The sequence below is a fragment of the Aedes aegypti genome, chromosome 2 (genome assembly GCF_002204515.2).
Source record: "Aedes aegypti strain LVP_AGWG chromosome 2, AaegL5.0 Primary Assembly, whole genome shotgun sequence".
Lineage (NCBI taxonomy): Eukaryota > Metazoa > Arthropoda > Insecta > Diptera > Culicidae > Aedes > Aedes aegypti.
The window spans coordinates 420470686-420493644 of record NC_035108.1 but is presented as its reverse complement, the minus strand read 5'-3'; the positions used below and the strand labels follow the sequence as shown (position 1 = coordinate 420493644).

The window sequence follows — 22959 nt, the reverse complement described above, 5'->3', positions numbered from 1 at the left end:
GATGTTATACAAAAATTTAAGTTGTTGTTGAACTACGTGCAATAAGGCCAAATTACTCCAGAGCGTTGCTAAAGCTTGCATTTTTTGATTGATGTCCTATAGGGCGTTGAGATCTACCTGATCTACATGGTATGAGTTCAAATTACTTCAGGGCGTTGATACAGCTTGGAATTTTCAATAGATATAGGGCATTAAGTTGCACCTGATCTACGTAAAACAAGGTCGTAAGACAAAGAAAATAGATATAAAAAATATGAAGTTGATTTACATGACGGACGCTCCAGGACGCTGATATAGCAGCATGGAATTTTCAATTTATGTCCTACAGGGCGTTAATATGTACCTTAACTAAGATCTACGTAAGAAAAGGTCAAATTATTCCAGGGCGTCATTACAGATTAGAATTTTCAGTTGATACAAGGCATTGAGGTGCACATGATCTACGTAAGACAAGGTCAAATTAGTGGAGGGCGTTTATACAACTTGGCATTTGTCCCACAGGTTGTTAAAATGCACATGGAACAAGGCCAAATCACTCCAGTGCGTTCCCAGACAACCAAAGTGTACGTATAAGGAAATCACCTGGAGGCCTTGTATGTGCAAAATTTCACTTATAAGATGTCGCGAAAAGGCCTTCTACGTACAAAAGTGGAGGCGATATACGTGCATATATTATGTGATGAATAAAAACATACAATGCGAGTGTAGAAATATTCTACCGAACTAACCTGTGATCTTATGCGACTCAACTTATGATAACAAATGTTGATTTGACAGCTGCTACGGATTGATTCGACTTATTTTGTACAAGTGTGCGGAACGAAACAGAATGTACAAATGAACTCAGAAAAAAGAGTTTTATGCGAGGAAACTTATCAAACTGACGATTTCATCCAGGTTGTTTTGCGGGTTCGATGTAAATAGTATGAATAAACGAGTTATAACGTGAACTTTTATGTGATTTCTGGTTATCTGGGTTATTAAATCTTGTAATATTCACTTGATGTCCTACAGGGCGTAAAGATGCACTTAGTCTACGTAAAATAAGATCACATTACACCAGGACGTTGATAAAGCTTGAATTTTCTATTAATGTCCTACAGGGCGTTGAGATGTATTTGATCGATATGGGATTAGGTTAAATTACTCCAGGGCGTTGATGGAGCTTGGAGTTTCTATTAAAGTCATACAGGGCGTCAAGATGCACTTGATTTACATGGGATAAGGTCAAATTAATCCAGGACATTTATACAGCTTGTTTTTTTTAATAATGTCCTTCAGGGCGTTAAGATGCAGCTGAACTATATGAGACAAGTTCAAATTACTCTAGGGCGTCGATACAAATTGGAGTTTTTAATCGATGCAGAGCATTGAGGTGCACCTGATCTACGTATGACAAAGTCAAATCAGTCAAGGGCGTTTATACATCTTGACATTTGTCTCACAGGGCGTTAAGATGCAGCTGATTTACAAGGCACGAGTCCAAGTTACTCCAGGGCGTTGATAATGCTAGGAATATTCAAGTGATGTGGGGCGTAAAGATGGACGTAAAGTAACACTTGATCTACATAAGGGAGGTCAATTTATTCCTAGGCGTTGATAAAGCTTGATTTTTTTCAATTGATGTCATACAGGGCGTTAGGATGCTACGGATCTATATGGGACAGAGTAAAATTACGTTAGGGCGTTGATACAGCTTGGAGTTTTCAATTTTGATCTACGTGGAATAAGGTCAAATTACTCTAGGGCGTTGATAAAGTCTGGATTTTTTAATCGATGTTCTACAGGCCTATAGAAATGGCGAAATTAGTCTAGGGCGTTGATACAGCTCGTAAATTTTTATTGATTTTCTACAGGGCGGTAATATACTCCTATTCTATATGAAGTTCTATATGAAATGGAGTAAAATTACTCCAGAGCGTTGGTAGGTAGAGGTTGGAAATTCCGATTGATATCATATGGAGCATTCGATTGTTGTTGATTTCGCACATTATTTTTTATGACTTCGGGTGAAAAATTCTTTTTCTATCTGTGAAAAGCTTCTTAGTCGTCGACTAAGCGCGACTAAGCAGGACGACAAGGCTGGGAGCAGAAACGGAGCTTCTAGCTGATCGAATAGTTTACCCAGTGCGGTCTGACATTGAGTTGTACTCAACTTTTGATAGTGATTTTTCAAGAAAACTGCTCAAATTTCTTCAAATGAATTATCATCCTTCAAAATTCAAGTGAATTTAAAAGTTCGACCAACGTAGCTGGCCAATGAAGTAATGCGATGCTTCATCGCGAGCTAAATCATTGGCCAATTCATTTCCAGCAATATAACAGTCACCTAAATTGAGTTATTCAGTTTGAGTTCGAAATGCGATATTTTAGCTGTAATCGAAACCTGATTATCTGTACTGAAGTATATTACTTCACCCATTACGTATTGTTGAAGCGCTGATTGCACTCTATATCCTAGATCAAACAATCAGTCTATGAAAACGAAGCAGTACCAGCACTAGTTCTTCCTTTAAGCAAACAACTGAATCTATTTTTTATACGATGCAGCTTTAAAATAAATTTCATAATAATATCACGCCAAGATTTTGGAGAACGCCTTGTGGCAATACCAGTAACCTGAGACCAGTCACTAGCAGTGTTTTAAAACATATTCGATGTATTAAAATTTCTTCTTTAGAAAGCATGGATAAATTATGTCTGCTCCTAAAGATGTGAAAGAAGCAATAAAATTCAGTTTGAAGCTAGTGACGACCGTGACGATGACCCTAGAGGGATCGATTTTGCTTTTAACTTACTACTAAACAGAAAAAATACGATTAATCTATTAGTAAGTGTCGTCAAGGTATTCAATCGCATCGTGTCATGGGGTGTGGGTTCGATTCCCACTTCAGCCATTGAAACTTTTCGTCAGGAATGTTTCTCGACTGTATCTCTGGAGCATGCATGCTTGTCTATTGTCTAGTATTAAGTTACAGTCTGTGCAGTTGGGGGACTGAAGACGTAGTCCATGTGTTTTTAACAAATGCTCTTTGTCTATCATCAGTTTTTTTTACTCTCCGGCCTTGTTTCTGGAAGCAGTCTAGATGAGATTATTAAAAATAATCATAAATATTGCTTGCATCCAATCCACGAAATATACCGTAGCTACGCTAACGGTTTTTAAGGAATTTTATGCAAATACAAAAATCGTTAGTATTGGTTGTGTCCAAGAATAATTCGCTTTTCTGTTGATATTTCTAATTTTCGATCAATTAGTTATTTTTCCTAGAACTCTACTGCATGCAAGCAAAAGAACTATTAATTAGCTTACCAATATTTCCAGCGTGAACCACGCATTGCACACGCACTCGATGTAAAAGAACGCCACATGTGCGTTGGTTTGGGTCTTATCCAACACCCAGGCCACACTCCCGTTGGCCGTCCGGACCGTGGTGTTCCGTATCACCGGCACTCGCATATCCGGGTGAGTTTTCAGGCAAAAGGACAAAATCGACACACATATGAAGAACACCGATATCACACCAATTATCTGCGGAGTGTAACGAGTAAGTACGGTACAGAAAATTAGAATATTTGATCGTTTCCGTTCCAATTTGGGGAGAGGTCACCCCAGGCAACACGTACTTTAGCAGCATTAGAGCTGTACGGTTCATCGAACAGGGACCAAATTTGCGGTTTCATGTGCTGCCACCAGGAAACCGTCCCGTTGTAGTAGTCGTCCTCGTAGCCAAACTTCCGAGCTAGCTCCTCTTCCGTGGGCTTTTCCGTGTCCAGGTCCAACCGCTCGAGAACGGCTAATGTTTCCTGCGTGTCACGATGCTGTGAGGATGGAAGAGAGAGATAAAAGCCGTACGATTATTAGAGTATCCGTGAATTCGTTTGTTTAGGACTTATTTAATTTGTGCTGAAAATGCTTCAGAGGCCAATATATGTTTTGGGGAAAAGGTAGGCTCACCGTTGAACAGTTATAAGGGTAGAAAGTGCTGAAAGAGATTCACAAACGGATTTTATTTTTTTCTCACTTAATTGCTTGCTTGCTTCAGTAATTTATATTGTTCCGATACGCAAACTTTAAACGGATTTCGAAAGTTTTATTACAAAGTATTGGCCTTTTTGTCTCCTACGTTCAGAAATGGTCCAATTGCAATAAATTTGGATAAGATATTTAGAAACCACTTTTGATTAACTTTGAAAGGATACAGGTAATTTGCCGTGAATGAGCGATGCCGGAGGTATTCCAGATTTTAATTAATAATAATTCTTCTTCTTGGCATTACGTCCTCACTGGGACAAAGCCTACTTCTCAGCTTAGTGTTCAATGAGTACTTCAGCAATTATTAAATGAGAGCTTTCTTTGCAATAATTGCCATTTTTGCATTCTTATATCGTGTGGCAGATACGATGACACTCTATGCCCAGGGAAGTCGGGGAAGTTTGCATCACGAAAAGCTCCTGGGCCATCGAACCCAGACATCTTCAGCATGGCTTTGCTTTCTAGTCACGGACTCTAACTACTCGGCTAAGCAAGGCCACTTGCATTCTTTATATATTGATACATAAACATATTGAGTCGTGGGTTCGAAATCCACTTGATGTTTTCATATTTTCACTCATTATTCATCCATCTTTACCACGCGTTATGAGTTGATGAATTAAAAAACTGAGCGTGGTTTAAAAAAATCGACTAAAAATGATAAAATCCCAAGTAGCAAAGTTAATTTTATGCTATTCTTGAAGTATTCTCTTACACTTATTCTATAAAACTAGAAATAAAACCAGTAATTCTACAAACCAACGCCAACCCAATGATAAACCTCTCATAAGTCTAAAGTGGCCCACACTAGAGACGGTGTGGGAGAGCAACTGTCAAGTATCTCTTAAAACTTGTAATCATCACTTATGACAATCCTCAACACATCAATAAACCTTCCACAAGTAGTTCTCAAGACAAGTTAAACTCACAATATGTTTATCATGTTGGTTTGGCTAACGAATTTATAAATACTTCTTAACAAAATTATCAATCAATAATAAAACACAATCCAAAATAAAACATTTGTGATGATAACTTTCCGCTTTTTTTTCGATACCTACCTGTGTTTCGGTTGTCACGCTTATTACATCGTGAATATTATGCATGAAACACCCGAAACGTACTATGCGCCTCAACAATATTGCATTTTCAGAAAAACAATTTCATCAATTTGGTGCCCGAAAATGTTGAACAATCCCGCATACATGGATTCTCCCATCATGGCTCCCTTGCAAAGCATAGATAATTACAATCATGGCGGTAGTTTTACTCAACACCATCATAGAACCATGATAAATTTTGCTGAACTTGGGCAGGCGTAACAAATATCACTTGAGAGTTCTTAGGCTTGAGGCGATCATGATGAAGACAAACTAATCTTCTTGAAGAACGTGATAAGATTCGTTTGTTTTATTCAAGAGGAGCACCTTTTGACGTTTGTTTATTTACACTTTTCGTTTTTGAAGAAATACGTTCATGCTAGATTTTGTTACGGCATGAAATTTAAAGCTTCAAAACGACTAAAGGTAAGTATTACCAGCTGTAGATAACTTCATAATAAGGCCCAGATGTTGAGCAGGGAAAGCAAACATTTAACAACATCCAGAAGTCCACCTTGCAAGGAGGTACCCACCCAGTGGTCCAGTTCCGCTCCTTTATCATGAACACCACTGGAACTGGTTATTTGCGTTATTAGTAAGTTATGCGCCGTGAGTTCAACAACGGCTTCCGTGAAGAACAGATCGAAAATCCACGCAAGGATTCATAATACAACAATCAATAATGTACATATTAGTGCGTTGATTGATGGGGGAGAAATTTATGATGTTCTCGGCCAAGAGTTCTTACTCTCGCTTGAGCGCGTTCTTACAGATAAGTACGAGAGTTTCATAAAACTGTTGCCAAGGTCACTTGTTCTCATTGAAAATGAAGATTTATGTGATGCATCCGAAGTGTTCTTGAAGAAGTATATAAAACCAAAAACGGTTCAAGATCATTTCTACTGGGTGAAAATCACTATAAAACCTAGAATAATATGCAAATCAACGATAAAACTGGCATAAAAATAAATAAAGCCAGTTAGAATATAAATTGTTACTTGGGATGGCAGCAACCTTATAAATGGCTTATCGATGGTCGGGGACGTGAAGGTTAAATAGATCCAGACCAGCATAGCCTCGACCTCAGACATGGCTGTCATCGATCGATCCATGAAAGCACCTAAATATATTTGCAGAAAAGGCCAGCTTTCTTCTTTTTCAGAAGCTCCAAGTGGCTGTGGTATGTTCTGTTCACACGTGTCATCATTTATGTGGACGTGTGTTTTCTAAGTATATTCGTCACCAAACAAAAAATAAAACACCATCATATATTAAAGCTGCGACGGTCACTGCTATCGCACCGCATGGCAGCACCAGCAGCTGAAAGAAACCGCCTTTCCCAATTTTGGTCGGTGCCGAGCTTGGTGAGGGAAGATGGGGTAATATGCTCCTTCTAAGGAAATACCTCAATTTTAAATACAATACATAAGATCACAATTACTTAAAACAGTAATTGGATTAAGGTTCTTACTTTTAAGAAATTACATTGTAAATGAATGAAACCAAAGTCTATTATTTTCAAATTAGCGAGGTATAATGCGCCTCCCAGATCCAAACCGATTTTGTTTGTTGCAAAATCCAACTATTTTCCAAATTTCATTGTGTGTAGTTGATACATGCAGTTCTATCCCTCATTTGAATTCCATTTATAGCTCCTGAGTAACCGCATTTCGATCCATGTCGTTTACTCTTAAGATTGGCAACATCATTTTTTTATGTGGAAATTTAAAAATGTTTTCCGTAGGAGGCGTTGAAATTGATAGAAATTGCGGTGACACGTTGTACCTCGACAGAACTTTCAACACCTAGTTCCCCTACATGTGTGTATAGTGGCTGACCAAGATCATAAATTCCAACCGGACGACGACGACGACGACGACGACGGTCCCACTGCAATCACAATCTCAATAAATCATTACCATGCATTGGGGCTGTCTGCGTGGACTTTTTGGCTGCCCGAAATATCCAGTCCTGAGTTCTGACAGTGAACGAGGACACTGGCTTTACGGGGTGAAGGATATGCTCCCAGGAAATCGGGGCTAGGCGTTGTGTTAATTTTGTATAATTTATTGGGCATTGTTTCACGCTTGCAAGCGTTTGTTTTGTATAGCATCGAAAATGTTTACAGTTTTTCTTTTTAATGCAACTAGGAGCTAATCTATCAAAGTTTTAAACATGTGAAACATGAAATGGTTTTGGATACCTAGATCTGGAATCAATTTGGGATGTAATAACATGTTTTTTTTATGAAAATGGTGCTAAGATGAACATTTCAAACGTTTGTTAGGACCATTTCGTAGGTTTCATTGATTTATAGGTGGAATAATGTTCGATGACACGAAAGTCCGTCACCTTGTCGTAATCTTCAGTGCAATTCTTTCAAACTGGAATATTTGTTTGAAATCTTCACACAATTTCGCCCATCTAAGTCACGCCATTGCAGGGCGTACTGTGGAGCTCCATATTCGTCGGTCTTGGGCGATACTTCTGCCGTTGCCCCGAACGTTTAGGGTATCCAGGTCCTCCTCCATAGCCAGCGTATTCGTGGTCTTCCAAGAAGTCATCGACCTCTAGCTGGTTCCCTGATGAATATTATTTTCGCAATGATTTCTTCCGACATTCGTACTAAGCGACCAGCCCATTGAAGTCTGACGTATTTCACACGCTTGAAAATATTCGCATCTTTGTAAACTTGATACAACTCGTGATCCATGTGTCTGCGCCACACACCATTTTCGAGTCTCCCACGAGTATTACCCGCTGCACTTTACGTTCGAAAACAACGAAGGCATCTATCATCACCAATGAGGTTTACACCTTATCTGCAATCCGAACACTTTATTTCGAAACATCCCGCGTAGAACGGATCAGCCAAACTAGTTTCGCCGAAAAACCATGTTCAGACATTATCTGGCACAGCTCATTAGTAAGTCGGCAAGCTATACGTTTGTAATTTATATAGGATCATTCGCAAGGTATACATCTGATCTGCTATCGAGCAGCCTTCTCGATTGGCATGTAAATCAGGATGTGCGACAGTGTTTTGTCTCCAGTCTGTGCCCTTTTTTGTAGATTTAGCGTATATGAGGCCATCCAATCAGCCGATGGGCTTTTCTTTGTTTTCCCATACCTTCAGGAATACTCGGCGCATCTACTGGTAAAGCTGCACACTTCGATGCTTGTGCTCGTCCGGGATCGATCCTAGCAGCCTTACAGTTTTTCGACTCACTGATTGCCTTTCTAACCTCTCTTATGGTCAATTCCCATTGCTCAACAATTGTTGAAATTGCTCCTTTCACCTGGCAGCCACCGTCATTTTATCTGTCAGCAAATTTCTTTCTCGATCATTGCATAAGGCGGGAACTGGAACGGTATTGTGCCGCGTGCCATTGGCCGTTGCGTAAAATCTCAACATATCGTTTCGGTTCATGCTATCTTGAGCTTCACCTACCACACTTTCCTCTCAGATAACCAAAATGTAAGTGTAATGAAATCACCTCCCAGACAACCAAAATGTACGTATAACGAAATAACCTGGAGGCTTTGTATGTGCAACATTTCACTTATAAGATGTCGCAAAAAGGCATTCTACGTACAAAAGTGGAGGCGATATGCGTGCATATATTATGTGATGAAACATACAATGCGAGTGTATAAATATTCCACCGAACTAACCTGTGATCTTATACTACTTAACTTATGATAACAAATGTCGATTTGACAGCTGCTACGGATTGATTCGACTTACTTTGTACGGGACGAAACAAAATGTACAAATGAACTCAGAAAAGAAGTGTTTTATGCGAGGAAGCTCATCAATCTGACGGGTTTATCAAAGGTGTTTTGCGAGTTTGATGTTATTAGTATGAATAAACGAGTTGTAACATGAACTTTCATGCGATTTCTGGTTATCAGGGCTGAAGGCATTATATGTACAAAATTTTACTTATGAAATGTCTCGAAAAGACTTTCTACGTACCGTAATCCGGGGTAACATTGATCAGTGGGGCAACATTGATCGCAATGACCCTCCATGCAAAAAGTTCATATCAACATTTATCGATGAAATATTTTCAATGCATGAATGGTGATTCCCCTTCTTAAATCCAGAAGCTGATAAACTTTAAGGTTTTTGCAAAAATCAAGTTATGTTTAAGCGTAAATTTTTCAACTTTTGCAAAAAATTTATTTTCATGATTATGGATGTCACGATCAAAGAATCATGTTTCACAATAGTTCTGACAACGATATGAGCAAGAGAAATGCGATTGTTAATAAAAATTACATCGCTGAAAACGATTCCGTTGTCTAAACTTTTACAAATATGATCAGTTAAGTATAATTCACAAATTACTATAAAGAATGCAGCATTTCCCAAGGAAATTGCCTACCTATAGGCGTATTCAACAATTCAAGGTGTTTTTAATTTTAAATTAACTCAATAAATAAATGACTTGTAAGAGTTTGGCCTTCATATTCGGCTTCAGGGACCATGGTTTTAGTAAGTAATGATATTTCCAAAATTAACGGACGTTATCTTCATGGGTGATCAATGTTACCCCATATCAGCTGAATAAAAAAATCACTTAAACATTTTTTTAAACATGCCTTAAACTTTCAGAAAACAAAATACAGTATACACTAAAACCTCAATTTACGAAGCCTTTTTTTACGCTACCTCAATTTAAGTCACTTTTTTTACGCAGTAAACTCAATTTACGTCACTTTTTTACGCAGTGCGTAAATTGAGTTTTGATAATTCTGTGGGAAATTATTGACCTCCGGTTGGGGAAAACCTTTGGAAACCCGTACAATATGGGTATTTTCGGAACGGGCACGAAAGGATGACCAAAATCGATGTTCGACGCCATTTTGGACGCCAATATGGGTATTTTCGGAATGGGCACGATGAGGGGATGACGAAAATCGATGTTCGACGCCATTTTGGAATCCAAGATGGCGACCTCTGGTTTGGGAAAACCGTTGGAAACCCATACAATATGGGTATTTTCGGAACGGGTACGACGAAAGGATGATGGAAATCGATGTTCGACGCCATTTTGGAATCCAAGATGGCGACCTCTGGTTTGGGAAAACCGTTGGAAACCCATACAATATGGGTATTTTCGGAATGGGCACGATAAGGGGATGACGAAAATCGATGTCCGATGCCATTTTGGAATCCAAGATGGCGACCTCTGGTTTACGAAAACCGTTGGAAACCCATACAATATGGGTATTTTCGGAACGGGCACGACGAGGGGATGACGAAAATTGATGTCCGACGCCAATTTGGAATTGAATCAACAAGGCTACCAAAACGAATGACGGGCTACTTAGCCTTAAGAGATTTTATGCTATAAATAAGTATCATCAATGTACAACTACTTAAGCTGTACCCAACAAACATTAGTAGCTGAATAATAGTTTATTCAGCTGAAGTGTGCTTAAGAGCCATTTGTTAAACTCTTTTTCAGCAAAAATGTTTGTTGGGTAGATACTCAGGCCCATATATCGTGGTCCTCGGAAGTACAAAAACATCGACACAACTCAATACAACACTTTTTTTGCAAATATGGACAGTAAGAGGCCTTTGCAATATTGAAGAACTATCTATTGATGATTGGTTACGTTTGTATATCCTAATGCCCATATTCGATAGAGATCTTAGAGGATCAAGGACATCCGCACAAATTCATACAATACACCGTTTACCCACAGGAATGGTAAGGAGCCTTTGGAGTATTTGAAAATTATCTTCTAATCACTTATTATGGTCGTAGATTCAAAGGCTTTCATTCAATGGAGTCCTTGGAGCACCAAAAACATCCGTATAAATCAATAAAATATTCCGTTGACTTGAATGAATGGTTAAGAGAATGTGCCATATTTAAAAACTCCCTATAGACCATTGATCACGTTTGTAGATTCAAAGGCCTATATTCAATGAAGTCCTTGGAGGACCTAGGATTTCGGTACGAATTATAACAATACTCATTTTACTGCTACCGTAAAACGGGGTAACTTTGATAATGCGGGTAACTTTGATAGTGCGTAACCCACCACAAACTAAACGAAATATCATAATTTCTGTTAATCAGTTAAGCAAAACGAATGCAAAACTAAAAAATATTAGTATGACACTTCATGAAAGAGCGGTTTTCATTTGAATCAAGAACATATTAGCCTTTTTATGCGAATTTAAAAAAAAATACACAATTTTAGCATTTTCGAAACGCTTACAAACAATCTGTTCTACGATCACTTTTTGATGTAGTTTTGAATAGTTGGCCACTTATTTTTGACAGCCTAGTTATCATAGAACTTGCAATCGGTCTCAAATCTCTTAGCGAAAAGCATTTTCACAAACTGGGACCATTTTCGTAATCTAAGTCACAAATTTCCATATAACGTTAAACGCCTAGAGGTATGCAATGCCCTACAAATGTTCGTTATTCATTCAATTTTGTTCGAATCTTACTCCATTATCAAAGTTACCCCAAAACAGAAAACCGACTTTCGATGTTATGAAAAATTATATATCCATTCAGAATAAATCTTTTGCCAATCTATCGACTGTAATCGATAGCTAGGATGCCAGTACTTGTTTTAAAAATATAAATTGTTCATTTTTTAAACAGCATGCATAAATATTCAAGTTTTCTTCGAAAAAACTATCAAAGTTACCCCGTTTTACGGTACATATAGATAAGGGCCTGTGCCATATAAAAAAATCATCTATTGATAATTGGTTACGCTTGTAGATCCTTATGCCTATATTCGATATAGATCTTGGAGAACTTAGGACATCGGCACATATTATTACATTACACCGTTTACTCACATGAATGGATAGGGGCCTGTGGAGTATTTGAAAAATAACCTCTTATTTCGTATTACGGTCGTAGATCCCAAGGCCTATATTCAATGGAGTCCTTGGAGCACATATTATTACAATACACCATTTACTCGCATGAATGGTTAGGGGCCTGTGGAGTAATTGAAAACTAACCTCTAATCTCTTATAACGGCCGTAGATCCCAAAGCCTATATTCAATGGAGCCCTTGGAGGACTTAGGACATCCGCACAAATTATTACAATACACTGTTTACTCACATGAATGGTTAGGGGCCTGTGGAGTAATTGAAAACTAACCTCTAACCTCTTATTACGGCCGTAGATCCCAAGGACTATATTCAATGGAGTCCTTGGAGGACTTAGGACATCCGCTTAAATTATTACATTACACCGTTTACTCACATGAATGGTTAGGGGACTGTGGAGTAATTTGAAACTAACCTTTAATCTCTTATTACGATCGTAGATCCCAAGGCCTACATTCAATGTAGTCCTTGGAGGGCCTAGGACATCCATACATATTATTACAATACACCGTTTACTCACATGAATGGTTAGTGGGCCTGTGGAGTAATTGCAAACTAACCTCTAATCTCGTATTACGACCGTAGATCCCAAGGCCTATATTCAAGACATCCACACATATTATTACAATACACCGTTTACTCACATGAATGGTTTTTTTTCTTTTGTTGGGATTTGAACCACTGCGACCATTAAGTTGATCACATGAATGGTTAGAAGTCTGTGGAGTATTTGAAAAGTAACCTCTTATCTCGTATTACGGTAGTAGATCCCAAGGCCTATATTCAATGGAGTCCATGGAGGACTTAGGACATCCGCACAAATTATTACATTACACCATTTACTCACACGAATGGTTAGGGGCCTGTGGAGTAATTGAAAACTAACCTCTAATCTCTCAATACGGTCTTAGATCCCAAGGCCTATATTCAATGGAGTCCTTGGAGGACCTAGGACATCGGCACTTATAATTTGTGAAAAAACTCATTTTACTACTATGAACAGATAAGGGCCTGTGCCATATCAAAAAAACATCAAAGGATCGCTAAATATGCCAGTACATTGCAGGTATATATTCCAGGAAGTTTTTGGATGAACTAGAAAACCTGTTGTACTCACTTAATTACCAATACTTGAATCTGACAATACAAACGCTTCTTAAAAATATAACAATCTTCTAGGGTTCAGTATTGTGAGACATTCCTCTACATAGAAATGATAAATTGATCTCCGTTAACTCATGTAGAATCATATGCACAACTTCCAAAGATTTTTTGGAAGGCCTTAAATGCACACATTCTAGCCTGATTTAGAACCCAATGTATAAATACTATGTTAATGGTGCTAAAAGAGCATATTTTTTCTAAATAATATATATAAATTTCACACAAGTAGACTCCAAACGGCAAAACCTCGTTTTACGAACTGAGGTCCCTCGTTTTACGCACTGATTCAATTTACGCACCAACTCAATTTACGCACCCCCGATCTAGTTCGTAAATTGAGGTTATAGTGTATAGACATGAGGATTGGGTGTCAGTACTTGTTTTAAAAATATAAAACTTACAACATATGCGTTTTCAAATGAAATTTTTAAGAAATTCCCAAAAAAATGATCAATGTTACCCCGGATTACGGTACAAAAGTGTAGGCGATATACATGTATACTGTATTGGACAGAATAAAGTACGCATTGGCCGGTTTTCCATACAAAATGGTCAAGTTTGGGGATCTGAATCTCTGCTTCTAGTGGTCCGATTGATCAGAAATTTTCACCACAGCCTAGATATAACATAGATTTTACTCAATTGGAATATCACTGTCTTGAAATACAATCTTTTGAATTATTTAAATTCTCTCAATTTGCGAAAAATTGCATAATTTTATTTTGAAAATATTTTGAAAACAATCAGTTTTACCGAAAAATGTTATTCTGCAAACTTGTGTGTCTCATCAAAAGGCAAATTTTTGCAGAAGGACATATGGCTCTAAACATTTCCATTTAAAAATTATTTCTATTTGAAAATTTTGTCATTTTCATAAATACAAATTGAGATTTGCGATAACATAAAAGTTTATTTATGAAAAACTATGAATTTCTAGCCTAGCAAATATGAGGTTACTTTCAAGCTGCGGTGAAAATTTCAGGTCAATCGGACATCTAGAAACCGAGATATAAGCCTCCAAACTTGAATATTTTGTATGGAAAACGGCCAATGCGTACTTTATTCTGTCCAGTACTGTATATTATGTGATGAATAATAGCATATGATTCGAATGTATAAATTTTCTACCGAACTACCCTGTGATCTTATGTGACTTAACTTAGTATGACATATGCTGATTTGACAGCTGCTACGGATTGATTCGATTCACGTTGTACGAGAGTACGAGACGAAATAAATTGTGCAGCGTCTAAGTTTTAAGCGAGGAAACTCAGCAGTCTGACGATTTAATCCACCATGTTATGCGGGTTTTATGTAATTTGTATAAATTAACGAGTTATTACGTGAACTTTTATGCGACTTCTGTTTGTCTGGGTTAGGCTCTCGCCGTTGTACCGCTACCAGCCACAAGCATACGGCTTCTGGTGACATTCTTCATGTCTGTCTTTCTCTGGCAACTTTTAACCTTTTTACTAGCGACTAGCGATTGGAAGCTTGGTACGTGGAACTGTAAATCTCTCAACTTCATCGGAAGCACACGCATACTCTCCGATGTACTGAAGACCCGCGGTTTCGACATCGTAGTGTTGCAGGAAGTGTTTTGGAAGGGATCAAACGTTTAGAGGTAATTGTACCATCTACCAGAGCTATGGCAACACACACGAGCTGGGAACAGCTTTTATAGTGTTGGGCGATATGCAGAGGCGCATGATCGGATGTGACCGATCAATGAGAGAATGTGCAGGTTGAGGCTCAAATGCCGGTTCTTCAACTTCAGCATAATAAACGTGCACAGCCCTCACTCCAGAGCACTGATGATGATTTTCCTGATAAAGACGTTTTTACGCGCAGCTCAAACGCGAGTACGACAGCTACCCAAGCCATGACGTCAAAATCATCATAGGTGATCTAAACGCTCATGTTGGCCAGAAGGAGGAATTCAGACCGACTATAGGAAAGTTCAGCGCCCACCGGCTGACGAACGAAAACGGCTTACGACTAGTGGATTTCGCCGCCTCCAGCATCTCGAGGCTGCATTACCGGATGAGGGTGAGCTGGACGAACCCCCTCTTGAGGACTGCTGAAGAACATTGAAGGCAGCCATCCATCAACAATGCAGCTGAGAGCAGCGTCGGGAACGTGGGAGTTGACGGAACAATTGGTACGACGAGGAATGTAGGCAGATTCCGGAGAAGAAGATCGCAGCGCGGGCGGTCATGCTGCAGTATGGGACCCCGCTGAACGTCGAGCATTATAGACAGAAACGGCAACAGCAGACCCGCCTCTTTCGGGAGAAAAAACTTCACCTGGAGGAGACGGAGTGCGAGAAAATGGAACAGCTGTGCCGGTTTCAAGAATGACGCAAGTTCTATCAGAAGCTCAACGCATTCCGCAACGTCTTCGTGTTGCAAACCGAGATGTGCAGGGATGAGGATGGGAGCATTTTGACGGACGAGCGTGAGGTGATCCGAAGGTGGAAGCAGCTCTTCGAGGAACATCTGAATGGCGCTGAGAGCTCAGGCAATGAAGGTCGGAACAATGGAGGAAATGCCTTTGTCGATCCTGCGGAGGATGGAATCCAACCGAATCTATGACGTTTGGCCGAAAAACATTTGGTCGAATGACATTCAGTCGAATGATGTTTGGTCGAAAGTACATTTGGTCGAACGGACATTCCGTCGAATAGAGATTTGGTCGAAAAGGTTTAGTTGCAACAGAATGCATGGTCGAAACTACATTTGTGGGAAGGATAGTCCTCGAATCAAAATAGTATGGAAACAAAATTTTACATATATTCTGACTACCGTCGAGAGTAGCATTTTGTCACTAATACAAAAGTGATTGAATAATTGAAAAAGTTTCAGCCATTTTACCAAAATCTATATGCGATTAGCAACATTTTGATATTTATATTGATGGGCGCTCTTCCAACATATTGATCCACCTCTTGCGTTGTTGACGTTTCATACTGCTTTGTTGTTCAGGCAAGTTCTGAGATTCGAGATAAACTGATCTTAAATAGAATCAAGCCGACTAATGTTTCTCTGTCAACTCGTCGTCTTCTACCCGATACATAGAATTAGCACAATTTTCATTTTCAATAATCCAAAGCTTCCACTGTAAACTCTGTTATTCACCCGAGGGCATCAACACTGTCAGCAAAGCCATATATTTGCTTGAGGAATCTTATTATGATGGAAGTCAAAATAAACCAATTGGCCATAAGTTGAGTTACCAATACCTAACATTCACTTCGCCATAAAGGTTTTCCTTAAAGCAAATTTTTTCTGCCGTTTTAGATCTTATTTCCAGTTTTCAAAAATATTACTCACATCCGTGAGCTACAAGACCCGGAATTCAAAAAAGGAAGATCCCGAGCACTCTCTCTGAATGCTTCCATGAGACGAGCTGATCTTGATTACGAAGAACGATGACATATCAAAAGAATAATAAATAAAGTAAACATTATGTCCACATCGACATCGTTGAGTAATAAAATAAGTTGTCGAGTAGTTTTTCAAAGAATGATGATATTTTAAAACAATAATAAATGCACTAGGACTAAGTATTACGGTAAATGTACGAAAAAACACTTAAAAGTTCATTTAAATAATCATAGAAATCCAAGATTTTGGCATAATTTCAAATTACAAATAAAAATACATATGAAATTTAAGAACAAGACTATACAAAATTTCCATTTTTTTTTTTCAACAACAGTTAATGATTCAGATTATTCAAAAGAATACGTTATCTTATAAACTTTGCAAAACAATAATCAATTTTACCAAATGATCTTTCAATAAACCATTTCAAAATAAGATTTCATCCAAATTAACGCTCAATTATACATGTTAGGATTATAAGATATATTTTGAGAACCAATTACAAACCAGCTCATTTGCCTTCTCCAATTTCTACCTCGCGGCTATAAAAAGCCACTCAAGCCAATAGGCAATTTAGTTCTTATATTGGAGAAGGCAAAGGAACGGTCCTTATGCTAGTGAATAAGCTAACGGTGTGAATAAACCAGTGAAAAGTTATACGCGGTGTTTTAAAGTGCGATCCGAAAGACTTCCAAAAGTACGTTGGTAAAGTTATCCAACAAATTTGGGGGCTCGTCCGGGAAGTGTCGGAATCGCGATTGTGTCAAGGGACACGTAAAGTGCTTAAGTTTGTGAAGAAATAGTGTACATAGTTAGATTTAAACCATTAGTGATTAGTTTGAATTAAGACATTGAATTTGAAATCTAGTGATTAGGCAAAACATTAATTGAATTCGAACTAAATCATAAGTGAAATAAGTGAATTATTTGGTGCTTTTCTTCATCAAAAACATTGCCAAAGCGCGCGAAGGTGCGTTTTTTTTCTTTCTCAAAGAACTATTTCGAAGCACGCCAATCAGTGTTAAACAGCCTACCTCTCGAGCGGCGGCGCCAAAACATTGAAAGTGTGACCGGTCAAAGGCCAACGAACAAGCTAAAAACAGACTGTGAACTATTGTGCTCGCAAATTTGCGAATCTTTCTAATGGCGAACCTACCGCCGTATGGGTACGGAGCTCCTCCATCCCCTCGCCAATTTCTTCAACCTCCTCCCTTTATTCCACCTAATCAAACATTGCCTCCACCTCCCCCTTCAACTGTGGTGCACTATGGTCTACCACCACGTGATCCGAACAATAACCGTTTCGACAGTGGTTATCAATCGAAATCGCCTAATGGGTATAATAATATACCAAAGAGTGCAGCATGTTATAGCTGTGGAAAGGTCGGTCATTTAGCCAGAGAATGTCCCAAAAGATTTGGTGATAAAAATGTCAATGTGTGCAAATCTTCAATGGTTTCAAAGGGAACTTATATGTCAGTTTTATTAGAAAATTTACCTGTTGAAGCATTTTTTGATTCTGGTGCCGATGTGTCTTTGTTGCGAGAAGATTGGGCTGATAAATTGAATTTGATAGTTGATGAACGCGAGAAAAAAAGGTTAATAACGCTTAATGGCACTATTTGGACTCTTGGCTCCACTCGGGTAGATGTACAAATTGAACATACTTCTCTCCGTATGGTTTTTGATGTCCTCTCTTCAAAAGATATGCCTCAGAGCGTGATAATTGGAAGAAATTTATTGATCTACGGAGACGTTAGCGTAACTGCTGATGGAGCTAAATTTATGCCTAAGGAAGAGAATTTCGCGATGAGGATCACAACAGATGAGGTAGAAGATGATCCGTTGGATCACATTAAAAACATTGAAATACGAGAAGATGTTAGAAATTTGATTGAAAATTACACACCACGACAAAACGCAGAAAAAAGAGTTAAGTTGAAAATTATTTTGAAAAATGATTCTCCTATAGAGCAATTGCCACGTAGACTAGCTCCTTTAGAGAAGCAAATAGTAGATAAACAGGTAGCTGAATGGCTAGAAGAGGGAATTATTAGACCGAGCACTTCGGAATACAGCAGTCCTATTGTTTTAGCGCATAAAAAAGATGGGACAAGGCGATTGTGTGTTGATTATAGGAAACTAAATAAATTGATTGTGCGTGATCATTTTCCGATACCATTGACAGAGGATATTATTGATGAACTTCATTCTGCGAGAATTTTTTCAACATTAAATCTTGAAAATGGATTTTTTCACGTGCCAGTAGATGAAAAGCTCGCTGCAATAATTCAAGCTTTAGGAGTTGGAAATTACAATGATTATTTTTTGGATCATGGAGTTCTGTATAAAAATTACGCAGGGGGCAAGCTTTTAGTCATACCGAAATCAATGCATAATTCTGTTATCCGTCAAATTCATGAGCAAGGGCATTTTGCATCAAGAAAGATGAGCGAGCTCATTATGCGAGAATACTGGATTGATGATTTATCAGCTAAACTGGATAGGTTTACTCAAAGTTGTGTGTCCTGTATCTTAGCTAGTCGTAAAGCAGGAAAAAAGGAAGGATTATTGTATCCCATTCCCAAAGACGAAATTCCACTTACAACATATCATATTGATCACTTAGGATCTTTAACAGCATCAAGCAAGCAATATCGCTATATTTTTACGGTAATGGATTCTTTTAGCAAATTTGTGTGGATTTACCCAGTAAAATCAACTACAGCAGATGAAGTCATAAAGAAACTTGATTTACAAAAGAGTGTGTTTGGTAGTCCAAAAAGAATTATATCAGATAGAGGTGCAGCTTTTACATCGACAGCTTTTGACTTGTATTGTGAATCCGAAGGGATTGAACATTTACTTATAACAACTGGAGTACCGCGTGGCAACGGCCAAGTAGAAAGAATCCATGGTGTGATAGTTCCAGCGTTGGCAAAATTGGCCATTGATAATCCGGAATCGTGGTACAAATACGTTACAGATTTACAAAGATTTTTGAATAATACACCGCAAAGAAGTATTGGAAGGACTCCTTTTGAAATATTATTTGGCGCAAAAATGAGAACACGTGAGGATGTTAAATTAGCAGAAACTATAGAACAAGAATGGATAAAACTTTTCGAAGAATCAAGAGACAAAATTAGAGAAGATGCAAGACAAAGTATACAACAAACACAAGAGAAAATGAAAAAACAATTTGATAAACACAGAAAAAATGCAAACGAATACGATGTAGGAGATTTAGTAGCAATCAATCGAACTCAATTTGGAACACATTTGAAAATCGCAAAGAAGTTCTTAGGACCTTACCGTGTAATTAACAAGAAGAGAAATGATCGTTATGATGTGGAAAAAGTAGGCAATCACGAACTGCCAAATCGAACATCTACATGTGCTGAATTTATGAAAAGATTTATTCCTCTAGAAGAAGATAGCGAAAATGATGAAGAAGTGCAAAAATAATTACGTCATTCGGGTCAAATGACGGTCAGGATGGCCGATTGTTAGGATTATAAGATATATTTTGAGAACCAATTACAAACCAGCTCATTTGCCTTCTCCAATTTCTACCTCGCGGCTATAAAAAGCCACTCAAGCCAATAGGCAATTTAGTTCTTATATTGGAGAAGGCAAAGGAACGGTCCTTATGCTAGTGAATAAGCTAACGGTGTGAATAAACCAGTGAAAAGTTATACGCGGTGTTTTAAAGTGCGATCCGAAAGACTTCCAAAAGTACGTTGGTAAAGTTATCCAACATACATTATTCGTCCAAAATAAATGTTCTAAAAGCCATTCGACCAAATGTCCATTCGACCAAATGTACTTTCGACTAAATGTCATTCGACGAAACGTCATTCGAAGGTTAAGGAGGACTTACATACACTTGGAGTCTTCTAACGTCGGGTGTGTGGCGGCGAAGGATGAACCACGAGCTCGTCCAACTCTACGGTGAACCCATTATCCAGAAGGTGGCCAAAGCTGGAAGGATGCGATGGGCAGGGCATGTTGCAAGAATGCCGGACATCAACCCTGCGAAAATGATGTTCGCCTTTGATCCGGTTGGTACAAGAAGGCGTGGGAGCGCAGCTAGCTAGGTGGGTCGATCAAGTGCGCATCGATTTGGCGAGCGTGGGGCAGAACCGAGGATGGAGAGATGCGGCCACGAACCGAGTATTGTGGAGTGAAATTGTTGATTCAATGTTATCTAATCTGATATTTACTAAATAAATGAATGAACCTATTTCTAATTCTTCAAAGTGGTATACCAACAGACGAATCTCTTTATGGAGACTTTCCAACAGAGTTCGTGCACGGTGTTAATAGTACTTGTTAAGAAAGAAGGTGCTGGGACCGATATGCATTCATATCGACCAGCATCACTACAAAATGTCGAGCTGGGAGACCGTCTTACAAGTATATCGAGTTGTCAATGACTCTCAAAAAAAGCGGTAACTCCGACAAAAACATTTTTCAAACGACTCAACTTATTCGCCGTAAACAGCCTGAACTGACGGAGAAAGCTGCGTGCACTGTGGAGCTCGGGTATAGACGATTATTCACAAATAAATGCATCGAGTGCCAACGAGTCGCAGAAGCATGGGCACTGGTGCAAAGATCAATCTCAACCATTGCTGGCGGGTGGAGGAGGTTTTCATTTGCGGATTTGCTGCGTCCGAGCCTGAATAGAATCAACAGAGCTAATATCTTGAAATTGTTTTCCTTTTATGTCACCTGTATTACAGTGAATCCACAATTAAGAATCACCCACAATTTATGAATCAGCTGCCTTCAAAGGAAAAAATAACAGTAAAAAATAGCACAAAACATCACGGAAACATTTTCGCTTATTATTTATTATCAGTAAAATTGTTTACGTGATGTTTTGTGTTGATTTTTGTTGTTATTTTGTCATTTAAAGTCAGCTGATTCATAAATTGTAGACGATTCTTAATTGTGGATTCACTGTAATATTTGTAATGATGTTTTTGACATTAATATTTCAAAATTTTATATACATGTGGAATCAAGTTGATTATGTGATGTAATACGATGATAATTTTACTCAATAAATTAACAAACATCATTTTATAAACAAACATGTTCTTTGAGACGGCGACATCTATCAATCGTTGGCCGTTCTCGTTCGTCAGCTGGTGGTTGCTGAACTATCCAAACGTCGGTCTTAACTCTTCCTCCCGATTAATCTGAAAATCAATTTTCAATCTAACCAGTTGAGATTTTTTTTTCAGGCTAGAAAATTGGTAGACTTTCCAAGGCATAAACATTGGCAATTGGTCTAGAAATCTCTCAGTTCATAACTATGGAAGTGCTCAGTATAGGAGCAGGCTCTTTCCTAGTTGAGAAGTAACATAAAAAAAAAACAATAAATTCTTCATATGTACTTACTGCCTGTTGACAGGGAAAAATACGAGAAGAGTTTCGGCACGTCCCCGCATGTAATAATATATATCAGCGCACAAATTCCGACATCCACGAATATTGAAGTAGAGGTTTGGCGATTTCATTCCGCATCGGAAGCCCGTGGGTTTTTTCAAGCAATAATCTGACTACACTCGTGCAGACAGATAAAGCCAGCGGCTCATCGTTTTTTGTGGCCGTTGTTCGTTTGTCCAATTGCGAAAGGCTACATATGGCTGTAGGTCCTATTTTGGTCACATGGGCTGATACAGGGTAACACACCTAATCACAGTTCACCAGAAATCGATATTTGGTTCAAAGATCAAATTTTGGTTCGCAGCGCAAAACCAATCGTGATGGATCAAAATCGGAGCGGTTTCGATCAATATTTTTCCCGTCAATGATACTACGGTTGGAAGTAAAAAGTGTGCTTCGCAGTATGGGCGGACACATAAAATTGCTCTTCACGCTGGTTCCATTTGGTGATTGTTTATTTTAGTAAACGGAAATGGTTTTAGAGTTTGATTTATATACGCGCAGAGATTGCTGACAAAGAGCTGTGAGCAGGGAAAGGGGAAATGCGATGCGAGGGATGAATACAGTGCCATGTTTTTTCTAGAAGTGTTTGTATAGCAATAGAAGGAGGATGTAATGATGATCAACAGATGAAACAGTGCAATTGGAACTGTTTTGTTGGAAGTTGATGAGCAGTTTATCATAGAGGTGTTTATTTGAGATAATTTAGTTTAAATAGAATTTGATTGCAACTTCATTATGCGCATTGTTAAAACTTAGAACTTGTACGAGAAACACTCGTTTTTCATCAAATATTTAGTATAAGTTGGTAAAGCACGTTACCAATAGTGAATATTGTTACACAGAAGTCAATATTTTATCCCATTCCCGGAATGAGGCATTCGATTCGTTTTTCGAAGCTGGCAGCCTGCAAAAACAGTTAACGAAT

General features: G+C 38.5%; 1 protein-coding gene across 13 annotated transcripts in view; it reads right to left on the bottom strand.

Moving 5' to 3' along the window:
• The window catches only part of LOC5568795 (potassium voltage-gated channel protein Shaw), a 367684-nt gene that overhangs the window by 175955 nt on the left and 168770 nt on the right, over positions 1–22959 (bottom strand). For all 13 annotated transcript variants that reach the window (XM_021847471.1, XM_021847458.1, XM_021847459.1 and 10 more), the window contains 2 exons: positions 3628–3822; positions 3314–3532 (listed from right to left, as the gene is read on the bottom strand). In XM_021847471.1, coding sequence (XP_021703163.1) covers positions 3314–3532; positions 3628–3822 — 414 coding nt within the window. The remainder of the gene's footprint in view (positions 1–3313; positions 3533–3627; positions 3823–22959) is intronic.